This window comes from Podospora pseudocomata (genome assembly GCF_035222375.1).
Source record: "Podospora pseudocomata strain CBS 415.72m chromosome 1 map unlocalized CBS415.72m_1, whole genome shotgun sequence".
Lineage (NCBI taxonomy): Eukaryota > Fungi > Ascomycota > Sordariomycetes > Sordariales > Podosporaceae > Podospora > Podospora pseudocomata.
The window spans coordinates 1,792,149-1,808,379 of NW_026946363.1; the positions used below are offsets into that span (position 1 = coordinate 1,792,149).

The 16,231-nt window shown below is 52.9% G+C and overlaps 6 protein-coding genes across 6 annotated transcripts; 3 read left to right on the forward strand and 3 right to left on the reverse strand.

The window, feature by feature from the left end:
- Positions 1-661: 661 nt before the first annotated feature.
- Positions 662-2,566, forward strand: UTP18 (U3 snoRNP protein; the record flags this gene model as incomplete). The annotated part of the gene is made up of 1 exon (XM_062885186.1): positions 662-2,566. One exon carries the CDS (start codon positions 662-664, stop codon positions 2,564-2,566), a length of 1,905 nt encoding a protein of 634 aa, XP_062748134.1.
- Positions 2,567-2,712: 146 nt separating this feature from the next.
- Positions 2,713-3,173, reverse strand: QC762_107795 (uncharacterized protein; the record flags this gene model as incomplete). Its single annotated transcript, XM_062885187.1, has 2 exons — positions 2,713-2,928; positions 2,985-3,173. The coding sequence occupies 2 exons, from the start codon at positions 3,171-3,173 to the stop codon at positions 2,713-2,715; spliced, it is 405 nt and encodes a 134-aa protein (XP_062748135.1).
- Positions 3,174-3,783: 610 nt separating this feature from the next.
- QC762_107797 (uncharacterized protein) lies at positions 3,784-4,182 on the reverse strand (the record flags this gene model as incomplete). The annotated part of the gene is made up of 2 exons (XM_062885188.1): positions 3,784-3,965; positions 4,020-4,182. 2 exons carry the CDS (start codon positions 4,180-4,182, stop codon positions 3,784-3,786), a joined length of 345 nt encoding a protein of 114 aa, XP_062748136.1.
- Positions 4,183-7,610: 3,428 nt separating this feature from the next.
- QC762_107800 (uncharacterized protein) lies at positions 7,611-12,905 on the forward strand (the record flags this gene model as incomplete). The annotated part of the gene is made up of 1 exon (XM_062885189.1): positions 7,611-12,905. One exon carries the CDS (start codon positions 7,611-7,613, stop codon positions 12,903-12,905), a length of 5,295 nt encoding a protein of 1,764 aa, XP_062748137.1.
- An 830-nt stretch (positions 12,906-13,735) lies between these two features.
- SEC20 (Protein transport protein sec20) lies at positions 13,736-15,491 on the reverse strand (the record flags this gene model as incomplete). Its single annotated transcript, XM_062885190.1, has 2 exons — positions 14,840-15,491; positions 13,736-14,768 (listed from the first exon to the last, which is right to left on the reverse strand). Exons 1-2 carry the CDS (start codon positions 15,163-15,165, stop codon positions 13,736-13,738), a joined length of 1,359 nt encoding a protein of 452 aa, XP_062748138.1. The 5' UTR covers positions 15,166-15,491.
- Positions 15,384-16,186, forward strand: QC762_107820 (uncharacterized protein). Its single transcript, XM_062885191.1, has 2 exons — positions 15,384-15,822; positions 15,904-16,186. Coding segments are annotated over exons 1-2 (393 nt in total). The 5' UTR covers positions 15,384-15,430; the 3' UTR covers positions 15,905-16,186.
- Positions 16,187-16,231: the final 45 nt, after the last annotated feature.

The following is a 16,231-nucleotide window of genomic DNA, read 5'->3' on the forward strand; positions in this document are numbered from 1 at the left end:
ACGTGGGGCGATAACACCAAGAAATTATATGGCCAAGTGCTCTGTGGTCGGGGCAACATATACCACCTTCCTACAGGTTCTTTCAAGACAGGCAAACATTAACTCCCTTAGTGGTGTAGGTGGCATAGGCGGAACTGTATTCGTTCTTAGTACGCAAGGTACTTGTTCAGATCAAGCCTGAGTTGTTCTGTGATGCCTTCTTTTTTTCCTTTATACTTCAGCCAAAGGCAAAAGCATAATGAAGTCTTGGTAGACAGAAGGGCTTCCAACCTGTTTTCTTGGCCACCTATCTTTTCAATTGATCATTGAGGCTACTGTAGCTAGGAGAATCAAAGTCCTCATCAAGGTATTTCATACGATAAATATACTTCTCTCACCAGCCCCCAACCTCATGTTCACAATGTCAAAGACCTGGCAAGTAACAAGGCTGACCGCCAAGCAAAACCTACCCCACCAAAAACTTACAAAGTGGACCCCCCTTCCCACGCCAAACCTGCAAGGCTACGAAAAACTTCCCCAAGCAACAAAAAAAAAAAAAAAAGTGATCGCAACTTGTGCAGTCGCATTCGCTGCAGGAAAGCTTCCCCCAAGAATCCCACGCGATATCCCACCCATATTTCCACCCAAAAAAAAAAAAAAAAAAACCACCACACATTCCAAAATGTCCCGCCGACGCCAACAACAAAAAGAAGACCCCTCCTCCGAAGAGGAAGGCTCCTTCGCCCAATTCTCCAACGAGGAAGAAGAAGAAGAAGACGACATCTCCATGTCCGACGTCGCCTCCGATTCCAGCGGCTCCGACGACGATGAATCCGACCGCTCCCCACAACAAAAAGAAATCAACCTCGTCAAAGACTCCGACGAAGAAGACCTCGAGCGCCTCGTCCTGGGGACCAAATCCGCCGACGACTTCCGCGCCAAGCTCTTCGCGGGTGATGACTTTCTCCTTCCGGACGTCACCGGTTCCAAGGCTCTTGTCTCTGTCGCGGCGGACAAGGAGGAGGACAATGATCAGTTCAAGAATGTGGACGATTCAATGCTTTTCATGGTTGACACCGTCGGTGGAGGGGAGGGTGTCATCGCGCATGCCGAGAAGAAGGCTGAAGAAGCGGTGGTTGACAAGCCTGCTTGGGAGGACAGTGATGATGAGAGGTTGACTGTTTCGCTTGCTGGGGTGGGGAGGTTGAGGAAGTTGAGGGAGTTTGAGGGGGAGGATGTGGTTAATGGGACTGAGTATAGCCAAAGGTTGAGGGCGCAGTATATGAGGATGTACCCCGTCCCTGAGTGGGCGCGGCCGGCGGCGGAGAAGAAGACTAGACGGAGGAGGAGGTCTTCTGCTGCGGGTGGGTCGGACGAAAGTGGGCTTTCTGGGGAGGAGGCGGATAGTGATGAGGAGGGGGGGGATTACGAGGATGCCTTGCCTTTGGAGCAGTTTCTAAGGGATGTCAATGCTTTTGCTGAGGATGATGATACCAGGTTGTCCAAGAGGAGGAGGTTGCGCCCGGAGACGTTGGATATCCAGCGGACGAGGGATATTCCTGATACGCACAAGGCGGGGGTGAGCTGTTTGGCGTTTCACCCTAGGCATCCTATTCTGCTGAGCACGAGTGTCTCGTCGGTCATGTTTTTGCATCATGTTGATGCGGCGGCGTATCCGACGCCGAATCCGATTTTGACTTCGGTGCAGGTTAGGAGGACTGACTTGAGGAGGGCGGCATTTTTGAGTGTGAAGGGGGAGGATGGGGAGGGGCAGGGGGAGGAGGTGGTGTTTGCTGGTAGGAGGAAGTATTTCCACAGCTGGAACTTGGCGACGGGTGCGGTGAAGAAGATCAGCAAGATTGCGGGGCATCAGAAGGAGCATAAGACTATGGAGAGGTTTAGGACTAGTCCTTGTGGGAGGTGGATGGCGGTTGCGGCGAGTGATAAGAAGGGGGGCGGTATACTGAATATTCTTAATGCGGCCACCATGCAGTGGGTTGCGCAGGCGAGGATTGATGGGAGGGGGGGTATTGCTGATTTCCAGTGGTGGAGCAGTGGGGAGGGCTTGACGATTGCTGGAAGGGATGGGCAGGTTGCGGAGTGGAGCTTGGAGTCCAAGAGAACGGTGGGAGTGTGGAGGGATGAAGGGTCTATTGGCGGTACTGTCCTGGCGATGGGTGGCAGACATGGTCCCAGGGCGATTGGAGAGGATCGATGGGTTGCCGTTGGCAACAGCAGCGGGATCGTCAACATTTATGACCGGAACGAGCTGCTGGTTGCTAGCAAGGACAAGAAGGATGTGGAGATCAAGAAGCTTCCTACACCTGCGAGAGTACTCGAGCAGTTGACCACAGCCATCACTATTTTGTCCTTCTCGCCAGACGGACAGCTGATGGTCTTCGGAAGCAATCTCAAGAAGGATGCGCTGAGGTTGGTGCACCTTCCCAGCTGCACTGTCTACCGCAACTGGCCTACAGAGCAAACACCATTGGGTAGAATTTCCGCCGTTGCCTTCAGCGCCGATAGCAGCATTCTCGCCATTGGCAACGATGCCGGCAAGGTGCGGATGTGGGAGATCAGGGGTTAATCAACATGTATGTCTAAAAGTGTCGGGACAATAAGCGGTTAATAAAGTGGGTTAGAGGTAAATAACCAATGATTTCAGATACAACATGTCTTCCTCCTTGCCATATCCATCTCTTATGCCCTCAGCTTTCCCCACAACCGATATCATCACCCTCTTAATATGTCCCTCATCAAAGCCTTGACAGGTCCCAGCCCATTCTTGACCCATTTCTTGGGGTAGACTTTTCCCTCCTTCATGGTGTATTTGACGAGTTGGTTGAGGCTGGCGAAACGCTGCGGGTACACCTTGGGGTGTTCCCCAGTGAGGTTTTTCTCAATGCAGTCGACAAGGTCTTGGATGTTGATGAAGACGGTTTTTAAGAGCTATGTTTTTCGTTGTCAGTATCGGTGGTGATATGGCAGGTGAGTCAGGTAGGTACCTTTCGGCATTTAGTCTTGCTGCACAGGTCAAAGCTTTTGAGCTCGTTCTCGCGGAAGATGTCGGAACAGAGACGCTGCCAGTCTTGGAGGTCCCCTGCGCCGAAGTGTTCGTCGAATCTAGCGACAATGGCTGGGGGTTGGCTCTGGTCTTTGGTGTTTTTGTGTCTGTTTCCGTTTTTGCGGACCATGTTGTCACTGCTGGAGGGTGTCTGCCGGGAAGGGGGTTGGATGGCTTCCGTAGTAGGAAGTCCGTTGATGCTAGTAGGGTTCTACCAACTGAGAAGATTGTGATGTTTAGAATCTAGCGGACTCCATAGCTGAGGTTGGAGTCCTCGAGTGAAAGGGAGAGGTGAAAGGGAGATGTGAAAGGGAGAGGTGAAAGGGAGAGGTGAAAGGGAGAGGTGAAAGGGAGAGGTGAAAGGGAGAGGTGAAAGGGAGAGGTGAAAACGCTGGACCCAAACATGCAAACGGACGTTTCATTTCGCGGGCACGCATAGAGTTGGGCATCTTTTTGATCCCGCTGCAAAAAGGGAGCTTGCATGATAGGATAGGGGGTTTCTTCTTGGTTTGTCATAGCCAGGATAGAGGTAGGTGTTTTGTAGTAGGGAAAATGAGTGATAACATTTTTCAATTGTTGAACTTGAAGTCTCAAAAAACTACCTGGTAGTAGATATTATTTCCACCTGGGGAAAATCCTCCGGTACTGAGCAATTTCATCCATCTGTTCCACCAGCTCTCGCCTCTGTATCAATTTCTCGCCAAACACCTTTTTAGACCGTCACCTTGTTCGAGATGATCTTAGCTGCAATAATCGCTATTACCAGAACCGGCATCCACACAAGTACCAGGTGCATTGCAGCTCTCAATGAACGTGAGGTAGTCCCCGCTTGTGCAATGAAAGAGGACATTGTCCACGCTGTTGGCGGTGAGCCAGTCGGGTCTACCGCTGCAATCGTCGATGATATTGTCACGAGACCAGCCTGAAGTCTCTTATTAGCAGAACATTGCACAGGAGGATGGGTCGGGAGGCATACCCATGTTGAGAAGAGTGTGGCCGCAGTAATTCAGGCCTTCGGTGCAGCCGTACAGTGCAGAGGCTGGGGCGGGAGCCGGTGAGGCTGTGGCCAGTGTGGCCAGTGTGGCCAGTATGGAGAGGGTGAGGATGAAGTTCATGATGTTTGAGTAATGTTTGATCATGAAAACCTGATGGCTGATGGGAGTTGTTGATCTGAGGGGAAAGATACTTGCCTACAGTAGATCAACGTCTTCGCTGTGGTCTTTATAGATCGCATTGATCTTCTCCTCTCCATCACATCGACACCACTTCATGTCCCCGTAACCACTTCAGAGTCACAGTTCAACAAAACTCAGAGCTGGTCTGAGGTCTAAGGCTTCAAGTAACACATCACATGAGAGGGTTACATAGGTACCTACCTTTCACCATACTCGGTCTAGGTGTTTCGAGAACCGTTTCCTCGGTCTGAAAACTCCAAATAATCATCCGTCACTTGAGAAGTGAGTTTTAGGATAGCGAGACTCATTTTCCAAATCCATGTGTGGTGGACGGAAGATAGACCTGGCCATGGCTTTTCCGTCATAGAGAGGTGGTCTGTTCAATTTGAGTCACTTTGTTCATTATCACTGAGCTACAGGACACAAAACTCATGTGGTTTTTATTTCGTATCATCGGCAGCAACTAGGTATTGATGGCTGACAGGAAGGAACCCAATAACAGATGGAAGCTCATAAATCGTCTGTGTATCTTTGATGCGGGTGTTGCAAGATTAAGAACAACCACCGAGGTGGGCGCAAAAATATCCAGGAACCGGTATCATACGATAGCACCAGCCAAATGCTGAATTTGAACACCTAGGTAAGCAACAGACACAGTCCCATCCTCCACCAAACCTCTTCCGCCGCCCAAGACACCCCCATTATCCCCATCTAGCCACAATAATCATTATTAGCAGGCCCAGCATTAACAAAACCCCACAGCTCATGACAAAACTGATTGTATTCGCAAATCCGCAATGAAAGAGAACGTTGTCCAAATTGTCAGCAGCAAGCCAGGAGGGAGCTCCCGCGCAGGAGGTGACGATGTCGTTGCGGGGTCGGCCTGGAGATGTGTTATCGGTAGCTATCTACCTAGGAAGAGTAGATAAAAGACTTTCCCGTCGAAACAAGAGTCTGGCCGTAATAGTTGAGGCCGTTGGTGCAAGGCCAGTAATTAAGGTCGATGCTGCGCTCCGCGTCGGCTGGTGGAGTTGGCGAGGCTCTAGCTAGAGTGGCCAGAATGGAGAGGACGATGGTGAGCTTCATTTTGTTTGAGTTGGGGCCTTGCTGGGTGACCGGGTGATAGGTGGCAAAGAAGATGCCGGACTTCTAGTTGCTAACCATCGGCTGATATATGTTAAATATGCCGCGAGTTTAAGACCTGACCACCCTGCTATGTCACGGATGAATTCAATATCACCGTTCGACGATACTCGGATTTGATTTGAGCTCTATGATATTCAGAGTTGTACATGTCACAATAAGTCACCTGTCACCCTACTCGGTTTAGACGTGTTGGCAACAGCCCCTTGAGGATTCGAGCAATGATGAAACAGCAAGGCAACATATCACGAGGCTGTCGGTATATTTGGAAGACAAGTATGCCATCTGCTGGAGATGACCGTCGATGGTAGGGATGAAGTGATGCAGCATGACCGGTTCTGTTGCCCACGGTGAAGACCACCTCAGTGTGCCGAGCTCGAAGAGAAGTTGCTTCGAAGAGGTTGCACCCAATATCCCTCATTCGAAGTATTTTTTGGCATAATTGATCGTCCGAGCATCCCGTGTGTGGCCCAAGCCTTGGGAGTATAGAATTGTACATTCATAAATCAGCATCGTCAATGAACATCTGGCATAGCATTGACAGGATCCTCATTCTCTTCGGTTGGGCTCGTTCGTTTATCTCGTTTTCGGCCCGGCAGACCGCTCCGCAGACTCTTGTTGCGATGCTGGTAGACAGGAGGGGAAAAGTATCCGCAAAGTGTTTTATCCCTCAGACAACAGAAACCCAATGGAGTTTCCAAGAGGTCCAGAACACATTTATCACGGTCAGGTTGTGGTCGGCTGTCAAGCTGAGGTTAAAGTAAGCACAGGACCCCACTACGGAAGCATCTCAACGGCCGTGGCGACCCCCACGTGTCCAGCTAAGCAGCAGCTAGACAACAGCGACATTTTTTGCGGGCCTCAGATGGCACAAAATGTAAACAAACTGCAATTGAGCTCCGCCAGCAACTCCAGTTTGGTGCCTGACAAGGCGGTGATCAGCTTTTAGGGGTTCGAAACTCTCCAGCTATTCAAGACAAGGAACCAAGCACTTGGTATAGAACAAGAGCAGAGGAAAAACAAGCTGATAAGCATCTGATAACCAAAGCTCCAGACATGCAGCCACCCTGCAAAAAGCTCCAAACCCCCTGTGCGGCGTCGGCTGATGCCTTTCCTCTTTGGCTCTGGCGTCACCCAGCTGCTCAGAAAGCCCCGCAACGGCCTGGCGTTGCCGAATTTTAGCGGGCCCGGGATACCCCGCTGATCGGATTTCAGAATTTTAGCCCGCGGCGATTGGGAACATGCACAGTTGTGCCGAATGAGACGTAACGTGGGAAGGGATGCCATCGACACATCGCCAATTGCTTGATGCTACCAGAGTAGTGTCATGCAAAATCACGCACTTTCCACTTGCCCACGGACAAACGGCCACCAAAGCCCAACGACCCGAGCGAGACTGAGAAGTGACGGGCCCAATGTTTCACAGGACACCCTCCAAACAGAGCAGAGGCACAGCTACCTTGATAGAGGCTGGCTGACCCTCCATGATGAGAAAGCAACGCCGGGCTGAACCGGAGAGCGCGAGACCAATTGGCATACGCCAGCTTTACACCAAGAGGTGTTGCACAATGGCATCAATTCCCTCGAGGGCTCCAAGCAAAATGCCGATGTCATCGTCTGCAAGCAATCGCAATGGCGATCCCAATGGGATGGTTCCCCTTCGTCGAAGATGGCTTGCGACGACGTGTCCGGCCACAAACGGCCAGCGGCTCTCTGGTTCTGATGCATGGCCGCCAGGTTTGAGGACATTTGAACCAGCCCTGTTTCCCGAAGCTCGTCCACATCTCGCCCACATTGCTGGGCTGGCTGGGCGCACGCCTTGGGCTGCAGCCCGTCTTATCCCAGATGCATTGCATATGTAGGTTGCGGTTGGAGAGGGCCAGAGTGAGAGTGTGTGAGAGAGAGAGGGAAACATGTGTCTACGCCAGTTTTATTCTCGCAAAAAGAGGGGCATATGATAACACCTACGCAGCAATGATAATCACAATCGCCTTTTCTCATTCCTGTGTCTCTATCATACTGTCTGTCTAACATCATCATCATCATCGTTAAATTTCTCATCCAACATCGCGTTTAACCCCTCACACTCAAGCAACAAAGCGACAAACATGGTTTCCCTAGGTGTGTAGGCTGCACTGTGCTTCGAGAATCCCAGCCGATCTCTTCTGTCATCTCATCGCGAACCCCTCCGTCACAAGGATCCCCCCGCGATAGTGGAGAAATAGTCTCCACGTTCCTGTTCTTCGGCAATGGCGTGGTGGGACTCACGAAGACAGAGCCGCCAGGCCCCAGCATCTTTACCTTCTGCGTCTTTGGACGATGGCCTTCTCGCTGCTGCTCGTCCTTCCCCACGGCTACGAAAGCGATTCTCTGCAGGCGATGCCTTCCCGAGGCTTGACTCCATCAACATCACCACGACACAGCGCCACACCACCTTGGACATGGACGAGAGAGCCGTGCTATCGCCCGTAGCTGAAGAAAATGCGGAGTCTTCCAGGTCACCAGCGCTTGTGATCCAGGTCGAAATCTTTTTCACCGATCCCCTCATCCGATCTCGCTATGCACGGAGCTATGCGAGCTCACCTACCTTCGAAGCCAACAACAGGATATGCCGCGGGCTCGTGCGCCGCATCGAGCGCTGCTCAGAAGAGCTCATCACCAGAAAAGACTCAAGCGCCCTCACCGACTTCTCCGATGAGAGTCACGAGCCCAAGCCCTCAAGGTTCGAGCTCACCTTCCGGATCCTGAAAAGGGGCAGGGGCGAGTGGGCCGAGAGGACATATCGTTCTCACCAAAAGCAGCCCCTGACGGTTGGACATACCAAAGAAATCATATCGGCCACCCACAGGATCGTCGGTCTTTATCTCCGCAGGCACGACCCGGACTTCAGGTGGCTCGACCACCCCGTCTCAGACCAGGAAGCCGAAGAGGACCAGGTCGCAGATCCATCTCGGGAAGCACCATTGTCCCTTCTCTGCATACCCAACCCACGCTTCATCGAATCCACGCAAACCTTTGAGTTCGTGTCCGGCTACAAGATCGAGCTGACCTTCCAGAGCCGAAATCCACAAAGACGGGTGCCTGTGGTGAGGAAGTCCATCACGCTCGACAGCAAGCAAGATGCCCCTCTGACACTGTTCATGAGCGAAGATCTGCTGTGGAAGGGTGTCCAGGCCATCAACACAGCGCTGGATGCAAAGAAGAGGGAATTTGACCACCACTTCAGCCGACAACAGGACGGCCAGCACTCATGCCAGGGCGCTCTCGAGATCGAACTCAGGATATCCAACAACCTCGGCCCGTTACACGACAACATCCACAGAGATATCAAGAGCAGTCTTTTGCTGTTTTTCGATCCCGAGGCCCGCGACTGCACCGCTTTTCTCGACAATATCGAAGGAATTCTTACCGCGACGAGGGACGAGATCGACGCCAAGGTCAACGATATGGATGACTTCGTGTTCAGAATTCGCGAGCTGAAAGGCGCAAACTGGAAGCTGACAGACCCGGCAAGATTCAAGCTCTGCTCCAAGTCTTCGTGTGGGCGACGAACGATCCAAGCAGTCCTCGACCGCATCCAAACAGGTGTCGGCGACATCATTCGCGGCCACAATATCTCCATCCATATCGATGCCCACAAGAGAGGCCATCTGGTTCTCGACAAGGCCATTGTGGCTCATGAAAAACGTGGGAGGACCAAGGAGAACTTTGCCTCGCCATCCGAGGAGGAGGCCACGTTCCTCTCGAGGCTCAAGGCTCGAATCCAGCAGGATATCGACAGGGTGTTGGAGGACACCTGTGCGATTGACGACATCCCAGATATTGACGAAGAAGAGGTCTTTATCCGTCCTTTCACTCCCGCACGGCAATCCGCCCCCGTCGCAACGTTGGCGTCTGCAAAATCGTCCTCATCTTTACGGCCATCCACCCCTCTGCCACCATTAGTGCCTGCCAAGTCGTCTTCCTCGTTACGGTCACTCGTGTCATTGCGATCACTAGCATCCGGGCGATCATTCGCACCAACGCAACCGCCCACGCCCAGACAGTCACCAAGCCCTGTGAGATTTGAGCGGGCTCCGTCAGACGTTTCCGTAGGGGAACAACACTCACCCGAAAGAATGCCATCGTCGCCAGCGCCCCTGAATCCTCCTCCCACAAAACTGGCCAGGCCCATCTCAATCCCCGTACAGCCAACGCCACAGCCGTCCCCACCAAAGCGTCCACTCGTACAGCGCATCTTTTCGCTCAGTCGTCGATCCTCAGAGTCGGTCAAGGTTGTCGACCATCTCAAGCCGAAGTTGAGCAATGACCCATTTGTTGCCAACAGCAGCAGCCAACCTAGCACACCAGCCAGCTCTGCAGTGAGCGATCGCAGCTCCCAATCTGCGGCTGGGGAAAACTCTACTGTCGAGGACCAAGCAACCCCGACTGCTGCGGCCAAAACCAAGCCTTCAAAGCGGCCCTTTTCTCTGTTTCGCAGGCGATCCCGTGCCAACGATGTTTCGACTCTTGCAAAGGGGATCGAAAAGATCAAACAGAGTGGGAGAAATCGGGCAGCTCCAGCGGAGCCGAGCAAGGCAACGCCATTGGAAGTGCTGTCAGAGTCACCGGAGCCTGGCCCTAAGACTAGCGGCGATGTCTTGGGCGTGATGATGACGTCGAGTGAGGTAGACGAGAGTGCAGCAACTCGCCCGGCAGGGAGCGTGCCTGTGGCCGAAGCTCCTATAACATCATCCCAGAATGACGACAGAAACGAAGCAGCATCGCGGCCAACTGCCCGTGAACCCACCAAGGCGAAAATGGACACCCCCGAAGCCTTTGAGGATGCCAGAGAATTCGCAATCAGCCCTGCCATTGAACCCATCGCCAAGTCGGGAACCTCGAGCTCTTTTCTGACGGGTGATGTGAGTCCGAGATTTGACGAGTACTCAACTGCACCATCAACGCCAGACCTGAGCCTGGGCTCCAAGGACTCGTCGCCCCGACACAGCCTCCTGACCACACCCATCTACGTGCGGACGAGTTCGGGCACGAACGACATTGCGGTGCGCAAGTTCGATCCCGAGGTTGAGGCCGAGGTGGACGACTCGGATATCGCTGTGCCCAAGACAGAACTGCCCGCCCCTCTCGCAGCCGAAGAGCTTCCGAGCAAACACACAGCTTTGGAGGCATCAGTCCAAGACGACGAAAAAGAAGGGGAACCAGACCAACGCGTGGCGCAACCCGGCCAAACACAGGGGCCCGGATTTACTATGTCCGAACCCGTCGAGCCTCAACCAACCACATCCGCCCCAACACCACTTACAACAAAAGCCCCCAATAACAACAGCAATGCCAATTCGACAAACAGCCCATCAACTGCAGAAAAAGATTTTGGCTATGAAAACCTCGGTGCCGAGAAAACTGCAGGCTCCGAAGGTTCCATACCGCGCCGTCCGGACTTCCCCACCAAGCGACTCCGGAACCCGGCTCCGACCCCGAATCATGATTCTCCCAAAGCTTCTGAAAATTTAGATGCCAGGAAAACCTCGAGTCAAGATGTCGATCAGGCTACCGGCAACCAAGTCGGTCCCGCTCGCGGCGCCGAGGGGCAGCCCGTGGCACACAAAGACAAGTCCAACGTGACCGAAGCTGATCCCGACGGCCACCGGGCCCAAGCGGACGGTGCAAATCCGGGAGCCGTGCACAAAGTTTCTCCAGACACGGGTAGCACAAGGGCTCCGAGTGCTGTCACTGGCTCCGAGGAAAAGGGGACTGAGCAGGCGGCTGAGGAGAACGGGCCCGCAGAGTCTCAGAACTCGAGCATTCCTGATGATGTCGGTTCCGACAAGCACGCCGATGGGAGCAATATTGAGTTTGAGTTTCCCGAGGGTGATGTGCGGGATGAGCTTTGGGAGCGATATGGGACCCAGGCCCAGGCCGAGATGAGGAGCAAGCGGCTCGGGAGCAATATTGAGTTTGAGTTTCCGGATGCTGGTGTGAAGGAGCATCTTGATGAGCGTCGCGGTTCCAGGCAGGAGCCCGAGAAGGTTCGCAAGGGGTCCGAGATTGACTTTGAGCATTCTGAGGCTACGGTTGATGAATATCTTGCTCGGGACCGCGGTTATGGAGTGAAGCATGATGACTCGGTTGCGAAGAACGGGGCTGCTCCCGAGAAGATTGGTGCGTCCTCGGAGCCGGCTCCTTGTCCGGGCAAGGTCTCTGATATCCCAGAAAAGACCGCGGTCAAGTCATCGGAGCCGGCAGACTTGCCAACCGGTGCTGATATCGAGAAACCGGGACCAGCCCGGTTGTTCGCAGATGTCGAGGTGGCGATCCATCATGTCGTGCCTGAGAAGAGGACCAAAGACTCCGATATTCCCATCCCTGAAAAGAGAGTCAGACTTTCCGTGTCTGAGACCGCTGTCGTCGGTGATGTTCTCGCTGCCGAGCCGGCGTCTCTTCCCGCAGCAGCTGGCGACGTTGAAACCGAAAAGTCGACCACGGTGCCGACTGACAGCCAGGATGTTGAAGCTGCAGCTGAGGAGCAACTCGCTGCCGGGCTCGAAGTCCAGGCAAACGACAACGTTAAGGATGTCTCTCCTCCCGTAACCGAAAAGACAATCGAAGCCGAACCTGTCAAAGAGCCCATCGTACCCGAAGTGGCCAAAGAACTCGCCAAGGAATTCGAAGTCCAAGTCAGCCCCGAAGGATTGTCGCCGGAAGAAGTGAAGAAGGCCGAAACAAGAACAGAAACAGCGACAGCCCCCCAAGATATTACTAGGTCCGCCACCGACCTCGGCCGTAAAGATGAGCCTGAGCCGGAGCGTTCCGGCGCTGAGGAGCAGCATCCTCCCGTGGTAACACCACCCGTAATCTCCGTCAAAGAATTCGACCCCACCACTACCACCACCGAAACAGAATCCCCCTCTCACCCAGTAGTCACTCCAGACATCTCCCTCCTCAACCCCAATCCCCGCTATTCCACAACTACCTTCTCCTCGGTGTATACCACCCTCTCCGACACCTCCTCCTTCATCTCCCGCGGCTCAGTCGACACTTTCCGCCCCTCTTTTGACGAATTCTCCACCCCGTTCGGCGACGAAATTCGACTCCCACACTTGGACTCCCCCCACGATCACGAGCACACTCACCCCACTTCCCGTCCCCAGACAGCTGGGTATCTTGGGTTGAACACTCTGCGCACAGAATCGAGGTTTATTGAGCTCGGCCTTCGTGGAGCTTTGGGAGACCAGTCTAAGAGATTGAGTTTACCGCTGAATCAGCATTGTTTTTTTGATCATCCTTTGCCTCATCATCTTGGGGTGGAGGAGGCTGAGACGGGGAGCATTGCGGGGAGTACGAAGTCGGGCAAACTGAGGAAGAAGGGTCGGCATAGGAAGGTCAAGTCGGCGAAGATTTTTAGTCAGCATGCCGAAGGGGAGGACAAGACAGGAGAGAAAGGAGGGGTGAAGGACGGGCCGGATGCGGCGGCTATTCCAAAGATGATGATGTTGTTTGCTGGGGCGGTGGCTCTGGGGAAGTTTTTTAGGGGTGGTCAATGATGGGATCTCGGGTTCATGGGCTAACGCTGGTTATTATGGAGGGTATAGGGGGTTTGTTTTGTAAAAGTATTGGTGCACAAAAACGGGCATTGGGACTGGATTGGAGAATGAATGGGCTTGGGTTTGGGTTATATTTATGATGACTTTTTTTTTCTTTTTTTTTTTTTTGGCTTTTGGGATAGGTTTCTGGGTTTCTTGGATGGTGGGATGAACATGAAGGGGGAAAAAGGGATACACATGAATAACTAGAATAAATATGGTTATGGGGGGGTTAGTTAGTTACACAACTACCTACTTGGGCACAAATGGTTTTGGGATTTTGGGATTGGGGTTCATGGCGGTTGGTGTTTTCTGGAGTTGTGGTTTTGGATTATTGTCTTTTGGGAACGGTCACGGTTGGGTTGTACAAAACTTTTTGTACAACAAACATACACACACACTCACACATACGTTATAAACAACTTGACGACGACGACTATGATGACGGGCAACCGAACGGGGGAAATTCAAGGGAGGGTGATAAGTGGATAGGGTTAGGCAAATTTTTTTTTTTAGGAGGTTGTATGCTATGTGAATAGGGGTTATTGTTATGTTTTTTTTGAGAGGTTTGAGATAGAAATATGGACTTTGTCTCTGCTTTTTTGACGTAGTCATTGACTCTTTTCAAATGATCACCAACTCTAACCCTCTTTCTTTACTAGATCTGTGTTTCGCCACTGCCTTTCTTTGTCTTTACACATCATGAACACGGTGGCGGCAGGTATTGCAGTAATATGACACTGATAAACCCCCACCTCAACATTACTATCTCTTAAGAATGCTATGCAAACTCACAGCTCATCCCTCACCAGCTCCACCTGTTGTTGCTTCTCGCCCTCCCCGTCAACATCTTCCTCCCACATCCTCTTCATTGGATTCTTCTGCTCTCTTTCCTCCTCCTCCTCCACCGCACCCTCTCCCGTCTTATTCCCCTCCTCCCTCTCCCTCTGATCAAGCGTATCCTCCACCATCCTCCCAACCCTCTCCACATAACTCTCCACATAACTCTCCTCTCCCCCTTCCACCCTCTGCTTCTCCCCCACCCCCGGCCCAGCAACCTCAATAGTAGGCACACTCTCCTCTCCCCCCATCACCACCCTCGTGGTCGTCCCCCCGGGCAACACAACCTCCATCTCCGCCTGCCCTCCCCCACCACCACCAGCAGCCAAATTCACCACCCCCCTCGTAGTCTTGTAACTGAGCTTCAGCGGCAACCAAACAACCCACCACAACGGTCCATACAACCACCTCCTAAACACCAACCAGCCCAACGTGACCAGTAGCAATCTCAGAGAAGTCTGTAAATACCAGGTATCACTCTTTTGCGTGGTCAGCAAGGTGGAGACCAAGTTTTTTGATTTGGAGAGCAGGGAGTCGATCCCCTCGTAGTTTTTTTGCAGTTCGGCCAGCGCGGCTGAAGACTCGGCTAGGGTTTGGGAGGCAAAGGCTGATTTTTGGACCTCGGCGGCGATGAGGGCGTGGGTGCGGCGGAGGGAGAGGGTGAGGTCGCTTGAGGCGTTGACTACGGCTGAGGATTCGTCGTTGGGGTTGGTGGGTTTTGGCTTGCGGTGGCGGAGGAGGTCTTTGGGGGTGAAGAGTTGGGTTCGGGGGTCTTTGTTTCCTTCTAAGGAGGAGGAGGACTGTTGTTGCTGGTTGGCTAGGTCGGAAGAGGAGGAGGAGGAGGAGGAGGCGAGGGAGTGAATTGAGTTAGCCAACGAAGCCGAAGCAGCATAAGACGCAACAAGGAGCTGGCGCTCGAGTTTTTGGGCGGCGAGGAGGGAGTGGTGGGCTGAGAGTTGAGCTTTGCGGAAGGTTGTTCGAGCGCTGGTTATTTATCATCACAATGTCAGCCCACTTGTTTCGTTGTAGATGGGTGTTAACAGAGAAAAACATACGTCTTGAGTTCATTCTCTAGCCTCTGCGCGCCCTCTTTCAACCTCTGCTTCCTATGCTCGCTCTCGCTCCCCGGCCTCCCACCTCGAAGGTCAATGATCTCCTCCTGCAACAACTCCAGCTCTTCCTCCTCCTCCCTCAAGATTGAGCTAATCTCTGCGCTCAGCTCCGTCGCTACATTGTCGCTTTCCACCTCCCCCTCGGCTGTAAGCGGCACACTCCCCGGCGCAAACTTCAGATTGGCAAGTCTGTGGATCAGCTCCTGGAGCTGGGCGGTCGTTTCCTGCAGCGCGGACAGCCGCTCGGAGAGGGTGTCGATTGTTGCCATTCTGGTGGTATTGTTCCCAGTTTGATTTGGTGTAGTTTTCGTAGGAGGTGGTGTTCTCGAGCACAAAAAGGCAAATCTGGTCTTTATGTACCGTGTCCTGTCGTGTGCCGGACCGTCAACTTGTCAAGCTCTCTTTGGGGCAATAACATGTGCAAGTCAATCCAATCGTGCAACGTCACTCAATCCAGACCACCACCACCCATAGCTCCCCAAACGGCCAATTTCTTGGCACTCCCACTCAAGCCACCCTAGCTCCGTTTTCCACATGGCCCCACATTTCCAGCGCCGTTTTGAATCTTCCAACCGCAACCCATCCCGCCACAGCGAAAGTGTAGACAGAGACTCAACACCAAGCCGATACTATCACGACATTTTTGCCCACCTAACCACCAACAAACCCCCCCACCCCCCCCGCCGCCGCTTTTCCGACCCAATTACTTGCCCCCCGCAAAGAACCCAGTACCCCAACCACCAAAATGATAACCCGCTTCATAACCGAAATCCAAACCGCCTTCAACCCCTTCTCCCCCCGCGCCAAATCCGCCCGCCTCTTCCTCTCCTTCCTCCCACCAAACGCCCGCTCCTCGGGCATGAACATCACCACCCAACTGCTCCCCCGGTCCTCCACCGCCCCGAGCAAGCTTTATGTCAAGTTTAGTATGTTTCCCCTCACTACCACCCAGAAGCCCCTCCATTTCCCTCTACCCAGACAAAGATATTGATTTCGTGATATTCTAGAGGACGGCAAGGAACTCAACATCGACGCCGACAACATGGGCATCAAGAGCATAATCGAAGAGGTCGACCGCCACTCCCGTATTCTCCAAAAGGCCGACGATTTGGCTGCTGCTTAAAGCATTCTACAGTATCAAAAACACACCAACACAAAAAACGGGCAGGAAAAGAAGAGGGAATCTGTACAGAAACTGTATCTACCACATATACCATTCTTGTCTTTACAGCATTGGGAAGGCGTTCAAATATCTTTACAACAAACAAAACACAACACTGCACACTCATCCATCATCCCTCAAAAAGACTTGATTCGCTGCTTTGATTTTGTTCG

Coding starts and splice junctions, on each gene's coding strand:
- QC762_107820 (XM_062885191.1), top strand. CDS start 15,431: ATGGCCCCACATTTCCAGCGCCGTTTTGAATCTTCCAACCGCAACCCA.